Source organism: Colias eurytheme, chromosome 18 (assembly GCF_061535395.1).
Source record: "Colias eurytheme isolate Ceu_HAF_F1 chromosome 18, ilColEury1 Martin Lab GWU primary, whole genome shotgun sequence".
Classification (NCBI taxonomy): domain Eukaryota; kingdom Metazoa; phylum Arthropoda; class Insecta; order Lepidoptera; family Pieridae; genus Colias; species Colias eurytheme.
The window spans coordinates 10,316,483-10,340,469 of NC_142997.1; the positions used below are offsets into that span (position 1 = coordinate 10,316,483).

The following is a 23,987-nucleotide window of genomic DNA, read 5'->3' on the forward strand; positions in this document are numbered from 1 at the left end:
TGGGTATAGTAATTAATTATTCTAATAACGCAATTAGTAATATATGTATTTTCGGTGGGATTCAAAACAAAAAATTGGCCCGTGATTTTTATGAAATTTCACCACATTGCAAATCACATCAATCATAGTTCATACACATGTATGACGAAAGTGATTAGTATTGTGGCTAACATTGACTCATCAGTTCATCACTGAAACCAGTGATAAATCAGTACCTATATCATATTGTGTTTGAATATTTTTAAACAATGATATAAGTATACAATTATTATAAATCGGTAAACTATCAAAGTAATCACAAACTTGCAAACATTGGTAAAATGTCCAGTAGTTTATGAGCCTATTCATTACAATCAAACAAACAAACAAAGTTTTCCTCTTTACAATATTAGTGTAGACAAACACTATGAATACGATCACGAATGCAAATTCGGGGATTTTCTAATTATTGCTAAATAATAATTGAATTCGTTTTGAAATACTCTATAATTTTTAGTGTATAAATAGACATTTATAATGTGGTGCTCATTTTTTTTGTACTGCTAACGCTATTGTAGGTACCTATTTTCGTTGTTTTATTTCAAGTGAACACGGCCATACAATTTTGTCACGAGCCGCCTATGATTGTAGGTACTTTTGTTAGGCTCCTTCGTCGTCCGCGTCGGCTCGAAAGTTCTTGATTTCATTGTCACGCGCTATGATTTGCGCGCGGATTTTCTTGTGTTGTGAATTTATTTTTGTATTATTATTATTTTTTATTTATTTTTTTATTTTATTGATTCAAATAAAATATTTCACTAGTATGCATTTGAGACTATATTGTATTATGTATAATTTATCGTAGGTATAGTTATTCTTATAACGCAGTTATATTTTCGGTGGGACAATTTGACCCGTGATTTTTCTGAAATATCACCACGTTGCAAATCACATCAATCATACACACGTATGACGAAAGTATAGTGGCTATAATTGACTCATCAGTTCATCACTGAAACCAGTGATAAATCAGTATATCATATTTTATTGTGTTTGAATATTTTTTAAACAACGATATATACAATATTATTATAAATCGGTAAACTACCAAAGTACTTCCGAATTTTCAGACAGACAAACAAGTAGGTAGTTTGAACACGCAGTTTTCTTATATTAGTAGCAAAAATCAAAACCATAATATTATGTTTACCTACTATATTTTACTAAAAGTCGAGTGCGTCGAAATCGTAAATAATAATATGTTTTTCACCTTCCTGGTTATTTTCCCATAGTAAATAGTGTTTTAGGTTTGTTGTTGTAGGTAGGAATAATAATAATTATTCTTACATGTTGGTTATGAAATGTATATTGAAATAATTTACTTTTACAAATCATTAGTGATATAAGTTTTGAGTGAAAATGCTTGGATCAGCATAATATTATATGGTACTTCAAATACATGTTTTGATAAAAAAAACAATAGTGTAATAAAATAAAACTGCGTTTTATTGTAATCAATGTTGACAATTTTAAATTCCAAAATTATTGATCAATAAAATAGTTTACACCAACAAATATAACTTTTATTTTTATAACAATCGTTCATAATATAAACCGTAGCAGGTGGCGTTTTGAAGTTCTGTCTACTCATACAGAAAAATGGAAAACTTGTTTTTTTTGTAAACAATTTATTACTCATGTTGTTTGGCAACTCGAAGCGTGGTCGTCCGTCGTAGGTACTTTTGTTCGGCGTCGCGTCGTCGTCCGCGTCGGCTTGATATAAAACATTCTTGATTTCATTGACACGCGCTATGATTTGCGCGCGGAATTTCTTGTGTTGTGAATTTATTTTTGTATGCTATGCATTTTAATCTATCAGTCCTCGGAATCACAGACACAATAGAAAATCTATTGTGTCGCGCCCCGATCGGGGCTTACGGTGGTCAATGGGTTGAATCAAATTGCAATATTTCTCTAGTATGCATTTGAGACTATATTGTAATAATTGATCGTGGGTAGGTATAGTAATTAATTATTCTAATAACGCAATTATATTTTCGGTGGGATTCAAAACAAAAAATTGGCCCGTGATTTTTATGAAATTTCACCACATTGCAAATTATATATTATACAATTACAATTACAATTATTATAAATCGGTAAACTATCAAAGTAATTACAAACTTGCAAAATATGCTTTTCCGAATTTTCAGACAGACACACAATTTTATTAGTTTGTTTTAGCAAAGTAGGTACCTATACCTATACGCTTACGTCGCGCGTCGCGTCGTCGAAAACGGTGCGCCCAGAAACAAACATACCTAATTCAGTTACAATCCTTTTTTTGTTCCGTAATTTATTGTATTTATTCTAATACGATTTTTTTTATTCGTCGGCCAGTTCTACTAGGTATAAAAAGATAAAATTGAAATATAATTATTGTAGCGACAGCCATATTATGTTACTATGTTTTCGTAAATATGTTTTTCACCTTCCTGGTTATTTTCACATAATCTTATTCTTATATATAAAAATGAATCGCAAAATGTGTTGGTAAGCGCATAACTCGAGAACGGCTGAACCGATTTCGATCATTCTTTTTTTATTATATTCCTTGAAGTACGAGGATGGTTTTTATGTAGAGAAAACGTAAATATTATGTACCACGAGCGAAGCCGGGGCGGACCGCTAGTATATATATATAAATGAATCGCAAAATGTGTTGGTAAGCGCATAACTCGAGAACGGCTGAACCGATTTCGATAATTCTTTTTTTATTATATTCCTTGAAGTACGAGGATGGTTCTTATGTAGAGAAAACGTAAACATGTACCACGGGCGAAGCCGGGGCGGACCGCTAGTCTAATATAAAAATGAATCGCAAAATGTGTTGGTAAGCGCATAACTCGAGAACGGCTGAACCGATTTCGATAATTCTTTTTTTATTATATCCCTTGAAGTACGAGGATGGTTCTTATAGCTAGAGAGCTAGTTAGTTTAGTTTTAGTGCAGTGGCAGTGTAAATGTTGTTGTTGAGGTTATGTAAATTTAACACTTTAGTTAACTACCAAGATATAAAGAAATGAGGATAGGACACAATAACTATTGGTTGAGGTATTTATAAACTCATAATATACTTTTAAAAAAATTTCTAGAATTAAATTAGAACAGCTGATTCAAAATAGCCTAAAAAATCTTAATAATAATAATTACGCTTCACAGCAAGAAGAAATGTACCATATGTACCCGCACAAAGTCGATATTGTGTTGCCTACCGTTCGACTCAATGGCTAGGGTTGTAACTACCTTTAATAATTATTACCAAACTAATAAACCGAGTGATGCGAAATAACCATAATTCTTTTAGAGTTTGATAAAATGATCAGGCAGGTATTTTCTTTAATCCTCTGAATTCTCGGTTACTAAATTGTATCGTTGAAATTATTCTTAATCGCGTAAATTTAATAAATAATCATATGGAAAACACTTTTCATTTGTTTTTTTACTTTCACGCCCAACTACTATACAATAATTACGTTGTTTCGGTATTTTGACGAGAAAACGCAGGAAACATCCGTTGTATCATTTTAGATAGATTGTATATTTTGTATCTGTAGAATTGAAATCAAAGCTATGTATATGTTGTCTCCATTCTTTTCTTATCGGATTGTTGATCCCAATGCGGATGCGTCACTTAAATTTTATAAAAGACAATTAAGAACATCAAAAATAAAGTGATACGTAAATATTTCACAGTGCAATATATTATGTAATTAATAATAATTATATATTTATGAAAAAATAATTACATCAGATTTAATAATAGCAATTGTTTTGAATGTACATAATATGAATAAATGATTACATCATAATAGTAATAATCACAATTGTTTTATTTCCCATTTGTTGCAACCCTAGCATATTTTCATGTAGCAGCAGAAGTACCTACACTGGCGGCGCGGCGGCATCGTGCGACATCAAAGGCATTGCCTTACTAGGTAAGTTTATAATGACTCATTTCTTTTATTATATAATTTACGTTTTACTTTTACAGAATCCGATTCAATGGATTATGAAGACGAGTCACACAACGCCATACGATAGTGATGATGAATGAACATTTCAATAAATGCATGCGTGTTTTTTTATGTTGTTTTGTAATTGTTAATTGTTTCTTAAATAAAGAAATAAACTAAATATTTAAATGATGATTTGTTATTTGCAACACAACTTTATATTTGAGATTCTTTACAAATGTATATTTAGTTTTGTATCATCAAATTTATAAATTTTATTCCATAGTTTTCAAAATTAAATGTAAATGACCATAAAAACATTAATAAAGTAAATCATTGATGTAAGGTCAGGGAACGTAATACATATATACATCTGACCATGTAGAAGCTAAGTCTTGTTGACTGCTGAAGTCTGTAAAGTTTTGTTGTCTGCTGAAGTCTGTACGCAATGAAAATGTCTGCCGTTTCGAAAATAAGTTTTTAAGACCCTAATAAATAAAATATATGAATGGCAGATCTGGTCAAATACTTTCAAAATTGTATTTTTTTCAGCACTTTCATAAGTGTCTGCCAGAATGTTATCCGCGTGATAATGGTCTGCCATTGTTATTTTCCGATAGTAATAATAATCTATTTTCAAATATCAAAATGGCAGACGTGGTCAAATGGTTTCAAAGTTCGCCAAAAATTTCCACCTGTCTTACCTAAGCGCGCGCCCCGTCCACCACTCTGGGCTTAGTGACTCCTCATCTCATGTATAGTAGGTATAGGGGAATCAACACACAAAAATCCAGATCTGGTCAAATACATACAGGTAGCTTTGCGCTAGCTCTCTAGCTATTACTTCTTATGGAGAGAAAACGTAAACATGTACCACGGGCGAAGCCGGGGCGGACCGCTAGTAAATAATAAAATAATAAATAGTGTATTAGATTTGTTATTGTATCTTGTATACCTACGAATAATTATTCTTACGTCTTGTTGGGAAATGTTCAAATACCTACCTATTGAAATAATTTACTGTTACAAATCATTAGTGTTATTAGTTTTGAGTGAATAGGCATGGATCAGAAATTCAGAATATAATATGCTACTAACTACTCAAATACATACATGTTTACACAACAAACCGACCGTCAGTGACAAACACTATGGATACCTACGCTCGCGAATGCAAATTCGGTGATTTACTAATTATTGATACCTAGTCATTGAATTCGTTTTGAAATAGCCTGTACTTTGTAATTTTTAGTGTTATAGACATTTATAAAATGTGGTGCTCATTTTTTTGTAATAAATCATCCCGAACGCTATTGTATTTTCGTTGTTTTATTTCAAGTGAACACCTATACAATTTTGTCACGAGCCGCCTCTGGCCTCTGGGTGAAATAAACAAGTCAAATGATTTTTGTTCTAATTGTATTTTGGTAGTAGTTTGTTTAGAATTTACATTACCATTGTTTAATTTTTATTTTGTATTTGCAGTAAAATAAAAAGATGAAAAACTTCATTAGGTATATTGTACGACACCTCACTCTGAATCGCGCTAGCGAAATTTTTTCGTTACAGAGCACATATACAACTTTCGGACAATCTTCATTGAGGCCGGCCGGCAAATCGAGTATGTCGAAAAACTTCACTTATTCGATGGAGGTATTCTACCTTCCTTCCTCCACAGTTGTGGGACCCCGACGTGCATTGAACACGCAGCTTTCTGATACTAGTAGCTAAAATCAAAACCACAGATATGTCTGTGATCAAAACCATAATAATATTTTTACCTATTATTTTACTAAAAGTCGAGTGCATCGAAATCGTAAATATGTTTTTCACCTTCCTGGTTTTTTTTCCATAGTAAATAGTGTTTTTGATTTGTTGTATGAATAATTATTCTTACTTGTTATGAAATGTATTTTGAAATAATTTACTTTTACAAATCATTAGTGATATTAGTTTTGAGTGAAAATGCTTGGATCAGCATAATATCATATTTGCTACTTCAAATACATGTTTTGATAAAAAAAAAACAATAGTGTAAGTGTAAGTGTAGGTAATAAAATAAAACTGCGTTTTATTGTAGGTAATCAATTTTGACATTATTTATTTCCCAAAATTACAATAAAATAGTTTACGCCAACAAATATAACTTTTATTTTTATAACAATCCTACTTCCTACTAATGCGAAAGTTTGTGAGGATGTGTATGTGTGTGTTTCACGCAAATACTACTGAACCGATTACAATGAAATTTAGCACACATATAGAACGTAACTTGGACACATTGAATAGGTTTTATCCCGGAAACCCCACGGGAACGGGAACTATACGGGTTTTTTTTTGAAAATGCGGGCGGAAAGCTAATCGTTCATAATAATATAAACCGTAGCAGGTGGCGTTTTGAAGTTTTGTCTACCCATACAGAAAAATGAAAACCACAGGAGATTGCCCAAGTGACTATGGCACTTGGTATCGCAATCAAACTTATTGTGTCAAGATGAAATATAGCTCAATTTAAAGCTTGATGTTAGTACTTTTAGATATGATTAAAGTTTTTATGTAAATAAGCCGCAGTTCGCGACAATAAAAATAAAACAATAGTTTTATTCAACACTTCAAAAAACTACTTAATCGAGTTTAAACTAACGATGAACGTTAAGTTTTACATTTATTACATAGGTAATATTTTAATTTACAAGACAAATGTGAAAAGTAAATCGTAATTTAAACATTATTTCAAAATAACATCGAACAATGCGTCGAACACATTCATTTGACATTTCAAATAGAAACTATAACATATGACGTTTGCAAGAGAGATAGATATAGGTATGTGTCAAAACAAAACTTTTACTTTTATTTCTATTTATTCGGTATAATTACAACTTAATAGTGATAAATATGATCATTATAAATACAAATAGGAATTAACAATATCACGAACACGTGACACAACTAGTATTTTACCGATTCCATACGTAGTCATACATGTTTCAAAAGAAAAACTTTTACTTTTACTATTATTTCAATTTATCCGGTTTAATTAAGACTTAATATTGATACATATGATCATTATAAATACAAATAGGAATTAACAATATAACGAATACGTGGCACAACTAAAATTTTACCGATACCACCCGTGGTCATTCTCCTTTGTGGGTCATTTGTAACAGGATGGCGGTTCTACAGCGAAAAAAGAAAAATGATGGTCAGAACGCTGATACCGGATACCTTAAGATACTGTAATATAAAATATTACTAGATTAGATAAAATATTATAGGTAGTATCTTCACCGTGTGTGACGCGCTTTACATTCACGCCATCTAGAGTTAAATCTTTATCATTTTTGTATACGTCTGTGTGTGTAAACGACCCTGTATGCAATGACAGATGTTAAAACGCATAATTTTACCGAATTGGGTGGATTTTAAGGCAATGATATAACATATTTCAATAAAATATAATATTCAGTAACCGCCATGACTATTCCTAGGTTTGATGACTATTCCAATTACGCAAAAACTCAAATAAACTAGAAATGTAGAATTCAGCGCCATCTAGCGGGATATTGGCTGGGAACAGATCGTTGCAATCACCTTAACATAAAATTTATTCTGATTTGAATAATGTTTTCTGATAAGAATTTAAACTACGATTAGAAACCATAATTTTAAACAACTCAAAAATGCATGTTGTATTAGCCTGTAATTGGATATACATCTTGCTATGCATATTGTTATGTCACATACTCAAAATATATTACATTATATGTATAAGATGTACATCTGTTGGCAAATCAAATAAAATAAATAAAAAATCGTGCTCAGACGTTGTTTATACGACGTTTGACCCAACTACCCTCACTTTGTTAATAGTCGTTGACTTGCTGATTTGTCTAGCTGTAAACTGTCTACATCAATTAGGCAGTTGTGTAGAATCGCAGTACATTCTTATTACATTCTAACTAATATTTAACCCGGCCTCCAGTGTACATTTCTAAAAATATTTACTTTTGTTAAAGGTTTTTAAAATATGTTTTAGAAATAAAGTACAAGTGACTTGCATTATTTCTATTAATTCTTTTATATTTTGAGATTACTAAATGTTCTCTACCTATTTATAATATTAAAAAATAAACAAAAAACATTGGCTGGTGGGTGGAGTCGTAAATAAAACTCAAAATTGTCTTCAAAACATTTATTTATATTAAAATACAAAATTGAATACAATAGTGGTTAGTTCCACCCACCACCCAATAGAGGTTAGTTCAAACTTTATTTAACAAAATAAACTTTATAATATACGAACGGACTATTTTTACTTAACACTAAACTAAAACAAATATAAATCTAAGCAGCATTAAGAAAATATAGTAAAAGCGTAAAAAAAACATTTAAAAAAGATCACAATAGATTCGGAAGCATAACAGAATGTATCATCAGCATTAAATTTAAAAAAAAATCAAAAAGACAGATACAAAGAAAGACTGGAATGTATAATGAGATTCATATCAATATTGCTAGAATGTTTTTCAGTTTAAACATGTGAAAGTATTTTAGAGGTGACTCTTGGGCACATCTCACGATAACATAACCGGTTTGTTTGTTACGTGTTATTACTTTATCTGTCTTAATATTTAAACATCACATCGACAGTCAAAAACCTATCAAATATTAATTCTTGTAGTCACAATAAATAAATAACATTATTTTAATCACAAAAAATTAAAGAACGCAATTTTTCCAGTTATTTATTTCAGTATTCGAACCATAAAAAATACATAAACATTTTTAGCATTATAAATCTTTACAAATACTAAAATCATCAATGGTTGCCGGTAACGAGATCAGCGAGCCTCCTTACCAGCGAGTCGTCGTGCGAGGCGTGGCTGTGCGCGGACGTGCGCGACGGGCTGCGCGGCGCGCCCGACTGGCGCCGCGAGCTCGAGCCCGCCGCGTTCGTGCCCCCTCCCCCCGCCACCGCGCCCGCCACCGCGCCCGCTATGGGCGACTCGCAGTTTGGGGGTAATTTGACGGCACACCGCTTGTGGTAGTTGAGCCCGCAGCCTGGAAGTGTCACAAAAAGAATCGTTTAGAGAAATACAATTGATAATCATGTTCATCAAGAAACAAAAAAAAAAATTGAGGGTAGTTTTTATGAAGATAAATCAAAAGTAAGCCATTCAAGATACATGGTTAAAGTATGCGTCTAAGATAATGATAAGCTTAGTTTTTCTAAAAAAATTCTTTTTCCAATTTTTTCTTGACATTTTCCACAGTGCAGGATTGCAAGCATTGCTGTATTATAGGAGTATAGTTTAGGAATTTCCTAGTGGCTTTTAGATTCAGTTTGTATTTTAAATAATTGTTGCGAATAAACACAAACACAATGCAAAATAATCTTCATAAAATCAATTGCAGATTGCACCTCACCTTCACACTTGAGCCCCTGGCGGACTAATCCGAACAACATCTCTCCACAAAAGTCGCAGAAGGTGGGCGTCTTGTACGAGTGCATTGCGAGCGAGTGCGGCCGCACCTTCGGAGGTTCCTTGCCACCGTCGCATAGCAACGCTGGAGACAATAATAATATAATAAATAAATAAAAATAAATAAAAAGCCCGTTTATTTCCAATCTACAAGAAGGTTTTGATACAGGTAGTTTACATACTTAAAGCTATTTTACATATAAAATTAAAAAAAAAATTCAAAAAATCAAAATTCTTTATTTGGAACAATAAAAACACACAATACAAAAAACTTTATGAACGATGGCACCTATAAAAGCTTAAAAAAGCTGTGGCACAGGTGCCAACGCCCGCCTCCATACATTAGAAGTTCCACTGACTAACATTTTTACAATTACACTATTTCTTTAGATTAAATTTTAATTTCTAATACTTAGTTAATTTTTTTTTTCTATTTTTTTCATTTTTGATGTTACATTCTATCATAGCTTGCTTATCTATCAGTACCATTGATCGGAACCCCTTCTCGGGTATAGGCCTCCTCCAGCTTTTTCCAGGAATCTCTGTCCATTGCCTTTTTTCTCCATTCGTTTCCAGCTATATTTTTTATATCTTCTATCCACCTTTTTTTAGGGCGTCCTACATTTCTTTTTCCCTTCGGCCCTTTCCATATAGTTGTCTCCAGTGTCCATCTTTTGCCAGTGCATCTTGCTATATGTCCCGCCCATTGCCATTTCTGTTTCAGTGCAAATTGTAAAGCGTCAATGATTTTCGTCTTTCGTCTTATTTTTTCACTTCTTACTTTTTGTATTTTTCTTATTTTAAGTATACTCCTTTCGATTGCTTTCTGGCATGATACTAGTTTACTTTTTATTTTTGAGCTGCATGTCCACGTTTGGCAACCATATGTAAGGTAGGTAAGACACATGTGTCCAATACAATTTTTTTTAGATGCAGGGGAAATTCGCCTTTTAAAATTTCCTTTAAGGACCAGAACTTTTTCCAACTTATATTAGTACGCCGCACGACCTCTTGTTCTTCGCTTTTGTCTTCGAAGGATAGTTGTTTGCCTAGGTAGATATAATTGCTGACATATTCGAGGGGCTTCTCATTTAGGAATAAAGCATGTCTGTGGCTATTCGTCAGTATTTTTGTTTTGTCCTCGTTCATTTTAAGACCTACTCTTTCACTTTCTTCATTAAGTTTGTTTATCATTTTATCTAATCCTTTACTTGTTTCAGCGAACAGAACAATATCATCTGCGAATCTGAGGTGTGTAAGTTGAGCTCTGTTTACTCTTATGCCATCGGACTGCCAGTTCAGATTGTTAAAAATGCGTTGTAGTACCATTATGAATAACTTTGGTGAAAGCGGGTCGCCTTGTCTTACTCCTCTGCAAATCAATATATCCGGACCTCGAGACTCTAGTTTGACCTGACTCACACAGCCCCGATAAATAATACTAATATATATAGATGTAATAGTCTTGATTGGCAAGTTTCTGATTACTGATTGCCAGTGATATTTCTGTGTGAGGAGAAAAAATTGTAGGTATAGTCTCTATGCAAATATTCTCGTCTGTTTTCATCCTGGATATTGATCATAAAGAATTGTTTTTAGCAGAAAAATAATTCTCAACTGTTTCTATGCTTCCCTTTTTTATTAAAATTTATTTTTAAGGGTTCTAGACCCTCAGGAAATGCTTGTGCAAATTTAACAATTATTAAAGAAAAAAAGAATGCAATAGGGGCACAGTGTCCTTCGTCTGGTATCTAGGGAGGAGGAATATAACCAAATTCACGTTACTCACGGTTTGCAGTGAGCACGATCTCGACGAGCGTCTCATCAGTGACGTCTGTGCACGAGTTGATCAGCTGCAGCACGTTCGGCGAGCAGTAGTCGTGCCGGAACAGCAGGATGCGGTCCGACAGACGGTTCAGACCGTTGTCCGGAATCTGGAGGATAAGGAAATGTTATAAAGACTGAAAAATTTACAGTAGAACGACTGGTCAGCTTCGCAACATTTAACCATCCCAACATGATCAACTGAAATTTTTCACTCACCAATTCTCTTACAATAATTCTGCTTACTGTATCCAAAGGAAAACAGAAAATTAAAAGCAAGTTTCTCAAGTAAAAGAACAGTTTCATCAAGCAAATCGGGTCAGTCTTAATTCCAGTGACAAAGCCCACGTTTTCAAAGAAAAACCCGCATAGTTCCCGTTCTTGTGGGATTTCCGGGATAAAAAGCCTATGTCTTATTCTAGATCTTCAGCTTCCTATGGTATGTAGGTAGCTGAAGATAATTTTATGGTATTCGGTTCACCAGTTTTTACGTGAAAGAATAACAAACATCCATCCATCCAAACTTTCGCGTTTATAATATTAGTAAGATTACAGTACCTTCTCGTGCACGAACTTCACGGCCAGCTCCTTGAGGTGCGCGAGCGTGAGGCGGTGCGCGGGCGCCGAGACCGCGTCGCGCATCACGCCCAGCTGGAAGAGGAACGTGATCTCGTCCTCCATCCTCCAAGTCGATTACTCTGCAATTTTGTTATAATTAGTGTTTAGTATAATTATTCGTATGCTAAGTCTTCATATAGAATAAAAATGAAATGAATAGGTAAAGTCATAGTGCTGAAAGGCAATTTCTCATTTGAGTTGGTCTGTGTATGGGTGCGTTTTTGATTCTTAAGGTGTACTTGTATTCCATGTATGTTTGCCTCTATAACCAAAGGCTATTTTCTACATCTGGGGATTTTTTGGTTCCCTGGCGATATGAATAGAAAGAATATCTAACAAGCATCATATTAAGCATCAAACATCAGGCTTAGTGTGTGTCTTTAATTTGTTTCCTAAGCGAGAGTTTAAAATTTTACCTCCAGGCATCAGTTCTATCCTCTTTTGCGTCAAAATTCATACTAGAATGAGATAATTTCGTCTACCAATACGAAAAGTTTCAGATCGATCGACCTAAAACCCGGATTTGAGATACGCAAGCGAATAATATTTATTTATTGTGAAATGGAAAATATACTTGGGAATGCAAGTGCACACAGTTACGCAATTAATTTCGCCCAAAACAAAACATGATAATCACAACTTTAAAATAAATGCACTTTGTAACCTCTGATAAACTTTTGTATTGTTTTTATTGGCCTCGGGGATTTTTGTAACTCAAGGTAAGCTCTCAGTTTCACCTATATAATATTTCCACTAGCTGCTCCGCGCGGTTTCACCCCCGTGGCTCCACACCTGTTGGTCGTAGCGTGATGATATATAGCCTATAGCCTTCCTCGATAAATGAGCTATCTAATACCGAAAGAGTTTTTCAAATCGGACCAGTAATTCCCGAGATTAGCGCGTTCAAACAAACTCATCAGCTTTATAATATTAGTATAGATTATCCTGACTATTATAATAAATGTGAAAGTATGTTTGTGTGCCTTACTTTCACGTTACTATCGAATGCTTTTATGGTATGATTTTTGTGCCTTGAGATAGCAGACTAGTAATAGTTTTTATCTTTCCTATGGGATTTACTCAAACCATGCGTGCGAAGCTACCTGTTGGTCTTTGTTGTTTTCTGTAACTTCTACCTCAAATTACCACTTACTTATTATTCTAAGAGAGTATATTTTATAATTATGGACAATTTTCGGGAATAGCAAAAACTTGCCAAAATATACGTTCTCAGAAGGAGTGCCAAAATACGTTTTCCCAGAAAGAGCGCCAAAATATATTTTCCAAGAAAGAGTGGGAAAGTAAACTCAATAAGGTGTGACGACGGACCTCGATTCAATTTAAATAATTCTATCAGGCGTTATTAAGCTTTTAAACATTTTTATGGCTTCGTCTGATGCTCTTTCATATATTATTTCACTGAAAACATCAATTAATATATTATGTAGTGTTTTCCAATTTATCGCGACTTTTAAGCTATTGCATAGCTTCTATCGCGGGCCTTGAGCGCGGGGACCGAATCCAGAAATTCCGTATCGAAAAATCCTCACGCTCCCCACTCCGACGGGCACGGAAGTGTGGCTTGAAGGCATAGCATGCAATAGCTTTACCGCGGCAGTCCCCGAGTGCCACACGTATTTTTAGTAACTTTTGTTTTGTGTAAAAATTGTTAGTTTCTACTCATTAGACAAACATGAATTAAATATATTTGACATCCATAGGAGTAAGAAAGATACGTAAACTTATTACGTACTTAAAAATAATGAAATTTTAATGAGAAAAAAATCGTCTATACATTAGAAGTTCTTCTATTGTCACAGTGCACTTAATAATTATGTGACGTAACGTCGGGTGATAGATAAGTCCACACAAGCAGATAAGCAAGGAAACGCCCAGACATGTGGAACCAGCTAATCTGACATTTGACACCGGGAAAATGACCTCGAAAATTATTCTGAGATGATTCAGCTTGTGTCACAGGTGGCTCATGTGAATATTATAGTTAGAAGAATATATTAGTATTTATAAGTCGTAAAGTCTTTCAAGAATATTAGATAAAACTAGATAAAATCTGGGAGTAGGTATTTTGCACTGTGGGAAAAATCTAACCATGTATATATTTATCTTGAAATTATCCGATTCGCAGAAGGATTCCAATTAAATTATCTAACACCCACACCAAAGATATAGGCAATTTCATGTCATTAATCTGTACAATATCTAAAATTACCTTTTTGCCAAAGCACGTGTACCTATTATCTTACCAAAAGCATTATCCGCATGACTATCATCGTCAAGGGCAAGGGTCGACCCAATGATTTCTACAGTGCAAACGGACAAACAAACAGATCCCCACGTGCCGTGACCTCGCACCCTTCCGTTTATCATTACAATACGTGTTATCTCTCTTATCAGCCGATATAGGGATGGGATCAGAGGGTTAAAACTTTGACCTGACTTAGATGTATCCGAGGAAATTATTTTTACTTAAATTCATGTAAAACACCTATTTATCCAGCTAAAAAGAATTGCATTCCTTAATTTTAGCAAACAGATAAATTTCGTTAATCGTTCTATTGTAAGAAAAACAGTTTACTAAGATTGGTTCAAGGTCTTGCTTCAAAAAAGAAATGCTTGAATAGCAAGAATGAAAAGTTTGGAATTTGTGAAAAAATAATAATCTGTTACAGATTTCTTCTGACTTTAATAAAATATATATATATTTTACTGTTTGTTTAAACCTGTTATCATTCGACTATATACTTGTAGCGACGACAAGCCAATTTACGAGTTACCGAAATATTTTAAGTGTAGTACCTACTAAGAAAGTTCCCACCATAGGTTCACACGGTAACTCGTATATAAACAGTTCGTGCGCTATGCATGAACAGTTAAGGGCTTGTCGGGACGCGGGTTGGTCGCATTAGGTCGAATATTAATTACATACCGATAAATATATGTAGTTAAAGAAATATAACCTTTGCGTACTTAGTTATTCATCTTTTATTACACCCGCACATAACAAGCCCCCACATTGGTGACCCCGACGAAAAGTGAACATTATTATAGTGAATTGCATAGATTTCGTTTGTGTGATTATTTAATTTATTGATTAAATAAAAATTTAATTCAAAATGAATCCGGCAGTTCCAATTAGAGCGGATGAGAGTGAAAATGCTCTCGCGCAGATCACTGTGTCGAGTAGAATTCCAGACTTCTGTAAAGAATCACCACGACTTTGGTTCGCGCAGTTTGAAGCAGTGGTGGCGAATCAGAAGCTGGCGGACGAATCGAAATATAACCTGGTGGTAGCGAAATTAAGTCGCGAACACGTTGAGCAGGTTAGCGACATTGTATTAACACCACCCGATACAAAGAAGTACGAAGCATTAAAAACACGGTTGCTCGTAGTATATGAAGAATCTGAAGTGCGTCAGGTCCAAAAATTATTAAAAGAGCTTGAGTTGGGCGAACAAAAGCCTTCTCAACTTTTACGGCGTATGCGAGATCTGGCTCGAAAAAAATTCTCGGAGGAGACATTGACGATGCTGTGGATGGGACATTTACCCGCAGCCGTACAAGCAGTCCTCACAGTTAGCGAATTAAAGGATACAGAGAAATTAGCTAATATGGCAGATAAAGTTATAGAAACGACACGTTTCGCGGAGATACAGGAGGTATCGTGTGCCAGAGATAAAATATCCGCAATACAACCTACGCTAGTTGAGCAGATTACACAGTTAACGCAGCGCTTAAACGAGCTGGAATCTGCAGGCTCGAGAGGCAGATCGTTTAGTGGTGGAAAGTACGGAAATCGCACGCATCGCTCCGCATCGCGAAGTCGCGATCGTACAGTATCAAAACACAAAAATTCCAATTGGATATGTTTTTTCCATTACCGCTATAAGCACAAAGCCAGCAAGTGCATTCAACCTTGTGCGTGGCAGTAGCAGCAGAAGAGCAGACCAAAAAACTAAATACGGTACAGACAGAAGCGGATGTTTGTACCACCGTAAATAAACGCCTGTGTATAAAAGACAGGAAGAGTAATATTAAGTTTTTAGTGGACACCGGCGCAATATTTTAATTTTACCAGTGTCGAAAAATAACCAATCCGCGAGTGAGTGTACTGTGTAGTGATTATAAAGTGTAGTTTAGTGTAATTAAGACATTTGGTACTAAGTTAATGACTTTAGATCTTAGTTTACGGCGACCGTATAAATGGTTATTTATTATCGCCAAGGTAACTCAACTTATGTTTTTGTTTATAAAGTGCAGATTTTTTTAGCACCCTAGGGCCAATGCATCGCTCGCACTTATGACGGACGCATCGGATACTCATGTAGGTTATTTTTCTAAGAATCTATCTAAGAATTCTAAGATTGAACGCAAGTATAGTACGTATATAGGGAGTTATTAGCAATTTACTTAGCTATTCGTCATTTTCGGAATATGGTCGAAGGACGACAGTTAACGGTGTATACGGATCACAAACCGTTAATTTATGCATTTTCTAAAGTAAATAGCGAGAAAGAGTTACCCAGACGTACACGACACTTGATATTCATTAGTGAGTTCACAACGGATTTGAGGCACGTAAGTGGGAAAGATAATGTCGTTGCGGATTCGTTATCACGAGTCGCAACAATAAGTTGTCCCACTGTAATAGATTACGCGGAACTTGCTAAGGATCAACAACAGGATTCTTATTTGTTACAATTATCTAATTCGAAAGACGCTAATAATAGGTTAAAGAAAATTATGTTACCTGAAAGCGGTACATTTATTTATTGTAATTTAGATAATGATAAAATTAGACCCTATTTGACTGATAAATTTCGACGTATTGCTTTTGATAGTGTACATAATTTATGTCATCCTGGAATAAGGACTACACGCAAATTGATTCAAAATCGGTTTTATTGGCCAAATATGAATCGTGATGTTGGCCAATGGGCTAAAACATGCATTGAATGTCAACGATCGAAGGTTAATCGACATACAATGTCAGGTTTAGGATCGTTTCCGCAGTGCGATAGGTTTGAACATATTCATGTTGATTTAATTGGACCTTTACCCACTTCACCCGAAGGTTTTAGGTATTGCCTAACCATAGTTGATAGGGGGACGCGATGGCCAGAATGTTTTCCTACGAAAGATATAACTGCTGAAACGATTTCGCGTGTAATATATGAAGGATGGATCTCTCGTTTCGGTTGTCCGAAAAAGCTAACAAGCGATCAAGGACGCCAATTCGAAAGTCAATTATTTGCTACACTAATGAAGTTATTAGGTATTAATAAGTTGCGTACGACACCTTACCACCCACAGAGTAACGGGGCGGTAGAGCGTTGGCATAGGTCGCTTAAAGCGGCATTAACGGCTCGCTTATGCAATATATCATCATCTTGGGTTACGGAATTACCAACTGTGTTGCTAGGACTTAGAACAGCAGTAAGAAGTGATACCGGCATAAGCGCAGCAGAAATAACGTACGGAACAACTTTACGATTACCAGGTGATTATTACGATAAAAAATCGAGTTTTGAAATAGATAGCAGTCTTGAGTATGTAACTAAATTACGAGACTCTATTAGGAAATATCAGTCAGTAGCTATTAGGCAGAATGTAAGACGGAACATATTTATTCACCCCGATTTAGAAAAGTGCGATTATGTTTTTGTAAGAAACGACGCAGTACGTAAGCCTTTATAACCAACATACGACGGTCCTTATCGTGTGTTGAGTCGAGAGGAAAAGGTATTTTACATTCAAATGACCGGCAGGAAAGTTAGAATATCAGTAGACCGTCTAAAACCTGCATATTATTTGAATGATGATTGTGATACGACATCTGGGGTAGATACTAAGGTTCCGTTACAAATTCCAAGTAGCAAATTGCCTAATACACATACCACGCGTAGTGGAAGAGCTATACGATTACCAGTACGATTTAGGTAATAGTATTGTATTTGTAATTTTTTCCACTATTTTATATTTATTAGAATTACGATGATTATAAGTATTCTTAAGTCTTCTTAGAAATGTATAATAAATACTTACTAATCAACACATCGTATTTAATAAATAATAGAACTTAAGTAATTTTGAAACGAGTTCATTGTTTAACGTTTTAAGTATGGTATTTCAAATTTATGTTTGTGTTGAGTTTTGATTGTAATGTTTACTACTTAGAAATTTAAGTACTTTTGATTTATGGCTTTTGAGTGTTTAGTAGTAGCCTTTGTAATATTAAACGATACAAGTGTAAAGAACGTATTGGGATTTGAAATGTTAATGTTACTAAGTGTTAATTGACGTGTAAAAATTATCGCACGCCACTTAGAAGACCCAACCGAGTTTTTGTAAAAACATAAATAGTTTAACGAAATTAGGTGTTAACTTTTAACGACTTGTATACGTTATGATTGATTTATATTGTGAACATTTTTTATACTTTATATTGTAAACATTTTGTAACCTTATATAGCGACACTTTATATATACCCCTTTGTTTATTGTTTAATTTTATTGTAAGATGTTTTTACTTGTATACCCTTTTTATTTTAAGGGGGGAATGATGTAGCGACGACAAGCCAATTTACGAGTTACCGAAATATTTTAAGTGTAGTACCTACTAAGAAAGTTCCCACCATAGGTTCACACGGTAACTCGTATATAAACAGTTCGTGCGCTATGCATGAACAGTTAAGGGCTTGTCGGGACGCGGGTTGGTCGCATTAGGTCGAATATTAATTACATACCGATAAATATATGTAGTTAAAGAAATATAACCTTTGCGTACGTTATTCATCTTTTATTACACCCGCACATAACAAGCCCCCACATACTATTCGGTATACGTTTTCCAGTGTATTGGTTTTTGGTAAACATCTATATGACTTATTACTCTGGAGGTTTGATTTGTCTTAAAACTCAACATTACCTGCATTTACCTATAAACATTACCTTCCTCACGTAGTCGTGATGAATTTTGTTTAAAAAAAGTCTCATTACAATGATAATTTTGATATTATATGGTATTACCTTCTCACCTCTAACGTATGAAAAACCGCTAGAGATACGTTAGTTTTATTTCTAACTAGCTTTCCACCCGCAGCTTCGCCCGCGCAGTCAAAGAAAAACACGCATAGTTCCCGTTCCCGAGCGATTTCCGGGATATAGCCTATCCTACTTCCCGGGGTAAAAAGTAGCCTATGCCCCTTCTCGGGTATCAAAATATCTCTATACCAAATTTCATGCAAATTGGTTCAGTAGTTAAGGCGTGATTAAGTAACAGACAGACAGACAGAGTTACATTCGCATTTATAATATTAGTATGGATTGTGTTAAGGGCCTCTTCACAATGGGCAGCGTTGTAGATGTTATTCAAAATCGCTGTAATGGCGGCAAACATCGACGTTCATTTGTTAGGCCAACGCTGACCATTATGAAGAGGTCCCATTAAACTAATGAGACGTGATCTTCCCTTACACGAGTATCAACACAATAGTTTTCGCGACCTCTCACACTTGCTGTGGTCAAATTGTTTTGTTTACTTACGTCTTACACGTTGTTTTTATCTGTTTATCTGTTATTGTGCTCACGCTCTATTTGCACATGACGTTTGCGCAATGCCCTTCGTGGTGGCTCAATTTCGTAAGCAATCTATTTGTCGACTTTCACTGAACCATCGCATGCTATATCTTCTGCTGATCCAGCTAAATCTTGCAATTGACGTACTTACATCTTATCTTATCTAACTAATAACGTGAATTTTTGTGAAGATGGATGTATGAAAGTTTGTTCCTCTTTCACAGGAAAACCAATGAATTGATTTTGATGATATTTGGCATTGATGTAGCTTATATAGCTAGCAATATATAAGCTATAGAAATAATTGATTTTGTCCGCTCGCATACAGCTAGTAAGTAGTATGTTATTACCTATATAATTGTAGGATTAAAAATTTATTTGAAACTTTTTACATTAATCCATCTTTTACTAAATGTGTATAATGTGATGAAGCTTTTCTTCGTAATCTTATAGTACAGTATTCATGACGTCATTAGCTTAGTCTTCCAACATAGCTTTGTCTGTGTCTGTAGCACACGTGTTTAGACACACGCACCAGTTATCAAAACAAATGGATTTGCAATTAAATATTTTATATCTCTACAAGATTTCTAAACACTCGATCTATCAAGAATTTCTTAGTAATTTTCTTTTAGAATAAGTGAATGTTTGAGATTTAAAGACCTGGATTGATTCTCAAAATAATCAAACGGACGGAATGTTGTTCCACATGAGCAACACATGTGAACATCTATGAAAAGTATTAGAAAGAAATGATATTTCCACTATATATTTCTAAACGTATACAGAAAATTGTATATATTATATGATTTGATTTGAATTAGGATTTAAATTAAAAAGTCTCTTTAGGATATAAATGTTTATAAACATTAAAAATAAACACAGATCACATATAAAAATAAACATAACCCACAGCAAAACCAGAACTTGCATCAGGAAGTCACAATCCACGTGTATGTGTGTTGATAACGCGCCGACCCCAAAACAGATGTGCCAAAATTGGCGAAACTTCTGTGCCGTGATAACGATGCACGCCTTATCGCACCGCGGCAATCGCTGACCCGTTACTGATAACATGCACCTTGCACGATAGCTTCCATTTAGATAATTGATTTTTATGCAAATTCTGCGTAATATGATAATTATGAGATTTTTTGGATATTTTTATACGACTATCTGCATACCCTGGCGACGCAAGTATGTGAAAATGCTTCACTACTTCTTAAGTATCTGCACTTAAGGGTTTAATTTCAAATATGTAAAAAATTAAATAAATATTTCAGGACAATTTTTCAAACACGGCGCGATATGATCCCATACTAAGCTTTCGCTTGTATTATGGAATCCAGATGGCTGATAAACATACATAGATAATCTATACATATAATAAAATTTTAAATAAATACTTATATTATCTATAGATAAATAGGTAGTTGTGGCATAGATAATTACCCCCTTAAATATTTCTAATATTTCACAAAACTTGTTGATTGGGATGAGAATGATTAGTTAATCACAGAATATTACCGGGTCAAGTATTAATTGGATTGTCTAGTCTAAAATTTGTAATTAGTAATGTTTATCTCAATCCTATTAGTATTATAAACGCGAAAGTTGTCTGGACGTAGGTATGTTTGTTACTCTTTCACGAAAGAACAGCCCGATCGGATATCTTTGAAATTTGGTAACGAACGAGGTAGGTAATAGACGGATCTCGTCACGAGTTCCAGCTTGTATACAATAAATAGGTATCTACTTAGGTCAATGTATGGATTTTTATAAAATGCAAAATGTCACCGCACTACACACTGAATGCATTATGATAAATTTTATAGAAACCTATTTTCAATTATGACTATGTAATATTTAAAAAATACGTTCATAAGGGTCGCAACAAGAACATACCAAACATACAAACACAAAAAAGTCACCTAAATATACCATAAAAACAATTTTTTTTAAACTAAAGTGGTTTACACTGAGTTTACAAAACATACACAATCCGAAAGCTATTAAACAAAAATCAGCGTGTTATCAGTGGCTGATAAGCGCATCGCCAATTCCGCGTGGATACAGCGGCGGGGTCGCGATCTGCAGCGCGGTTGCATGATACCAGATACTAACTTATATTGGCTTGAAGCTGTACTTAATCTTAAACTTAAGCTTACACCTAAACCTGTGTAGATGCGTTGTAGGGAACTGTGGTTTAGGTAATATCTATAAAGCTGAAGAGTTTGTTTGTTTGAACGCGCTAATCTCGGGAACTACTGGTCCGATTTGAAAAATTATTTCGGTGTTAGATAGCCCATTTATTGAGGAAGGCTATAAAGGCTATATATCACGATAGGACCAACAGGAGCGGAGCAATGCGGGTAAAACCGCGGAGCACAGCTAGTCAATGATATATGAGTAAAAAGGTAAAATTTGGTTTAAATCAGTGCTCCAGAAGTGTTACGTCGAAATGTTATAGAAAAAATATTTTTACCACATGTTCCGAAAGCAGATTCTAATGCGAAGACTGGCAAGAAACACTATAGTTCATCAATACTAATAGCCGTTCTTCTACATTTGTATTTTAATTTTAGGTAGGTATATTTATTATATAATTCAAAATCAATTTAATATATGTACCTTAAAACCTCATACTTATAAAGGCTTATAATGTATGTGTTGTAGGAAAATTTGGCTGAAGATGAGAGCAATATAATATATTATTTTATGTGACTTGAATAAATTTAATCGTTACCTACGTTAAACATACGTTATTCGCCGCCTATAGCCAGGCCATAATATCTATAGATAGAATATTACAGCTAATCTAAAGCGCCACTTATAACAGAAATAGGTGATATAATATAGAAGAATAAATCGTACGCTGATAACGATAAAATTCAGACCTTTGAACAGAACAGTAAATCTTTATTATTAAGGTGAGTATTGTTAAAAAAATATCCTCATACATTAAGCTTTATCTTATCCTTACAAGCAAAACTTCAAACTTAATAAGCAAGCCTTAGTTACACGTGTTTCGTCGCAACAAAAGTTTTTGTATGTTGTTTATTTACAATGTAACTTGAAAAGCCAGACACCTAAATATAACTTTTTATAAAAAGTCATGACAATTCTTCGCCAATTTAAATTATACGATGCGCATGCTCAAGTGTTTAATTTTGTGCTAGGCAGATTTCTGGAAGTTATATTGCAGTTTAATTTCAAAAGTAATCCTATTCAAACTCAAACTCAAAACTCAAACATTTATTTATTCAATTAGACTTCTTCTAGAAACACTTTTGAAACGTCATTAGGTACAAATTTTAACATTTACCACCTTATTAAACAAGATTATTTACCTATCTTAATAACTTTTTCGAAAATGTCCTGGGTTCGATATCAAACAGACAGACAGAAAACTTGCAAAACGAAACACAACCAAAAATGTCCAACTACCAATAATTCCCTGTAGGTCACTCCCCAATAAAGTAAATAAGTGTTCAATGCATGTGTAAGTCGACATATGAGTGATGACTAAACACGTATGCAAATGGGCCACATTGCAATAAATTTGTAACATCTTGCTGATTGATAATTGGCCCCATTTCGAATGGGATACTTCTGAGTATTTTTAGTGTGCTTAAAGTGAAACTGTCTCGACATAATTCCATAACGAAGATGATTGCTACCGTTGTTGTATTTATCTTTCTGGGTAAAGAATTATCTTGCCAAATATGAAATAACATAATTGATGACATTGTTTTTATACCTAGTCATAACGAAGGTGGCAAAATATGGAATATAAATTACCTACATTTTGCCACCCTCCATCATGCTTTTTAAAATAGGAACAACAGTGGCAAATCATGAATGATGTGAATTAAAGTCACATTTGCTATGCTACGAATTAATTTTTTTCCGTCATCTTGGAAAAATTTGCTAAAACTTATACGTGATTGAGACAAAAATAAATTTTAACATTTACAAGTATATACCATCAGCTTCCTTATATAGCCTATTACGTAAAAAAAACTTATAAAACTTGCAGAGGCACCACAAAGTTCAACAAACATGTCAACCTGTGACCAAAATAGCTATTATAAATTATAATTTATAACTCAAACCGGTTAAATAATAACGAATTCACGTCTAATCTTAAACGTTTACTCGTTTAAATGTTTCTGCGATGTTAAGGTAAAAGGTAAAGTTAAACCCGGCTAGTCTTTAAAGAACCAAACTGAGGCTTAGCCGGGGGCGTGTCCAGTCTTGTGACTTAAGATGTGACACGAATCTAAGCATTCATTATACCAATTATAAAACCATTTTATAAATAAATAAATACATAAAATTTTATATAGTTTATATATAAAATGTTTTCGTAACCTTCCGCGGCCTTTGGTTTTATTAAACATATAATTTAATAATATATACTGATAGCCTACACTTTGGTAATGATAAATAGCTTAATTGCAAT

General features: G+C 34.1%; 1 protein-coding gene and 1 pseudogene across 2 annotated transcripts in view; one reads left to right on the forward strand and one right to left on the reverse strand.

Annotated features, from left to right (window-relative positions):
* The window catches only part of PKD (serine/threonine-protein kinase D3), a 64,460-nt gene that overhangs the window by 14,264 nt on the left and 26,209 nt on the right, over window positions 1–23,987 (reverse strand). For both annotated transcript variants that reach the window (XM_090112379.1, XM_090112381.1), the window contains exons 2-5: window positions 11,867–12,006; window positions 11,274–11,418; window positions 9,429–9,569; window positions 8,860–9,062 (exon numbers count right to left, since the gene is read on the reverse strand). In XM_090112379.1, coding sequence (XP_089968505.1) covers window positions 8,860–9,062; window positions 9,429–9,569; window positions 11,274–11,418; window positions 11,867–11,989 — 612 coding nt within the window. In that variant the 5' untranslated portion in view covers window positions 11,990–12,006. The remainder of the gene's footprint in view (window positions 1–8,859; window positions 9,063–9,428; window positions 9,570–11,273; window positions 11,419–11,866; window positions 12,007–23,987) is intronic.
* On the forward strand, window positions 14,697–15,903 carry LOC149900919 (uncharacterized; annotated as a pseudogene).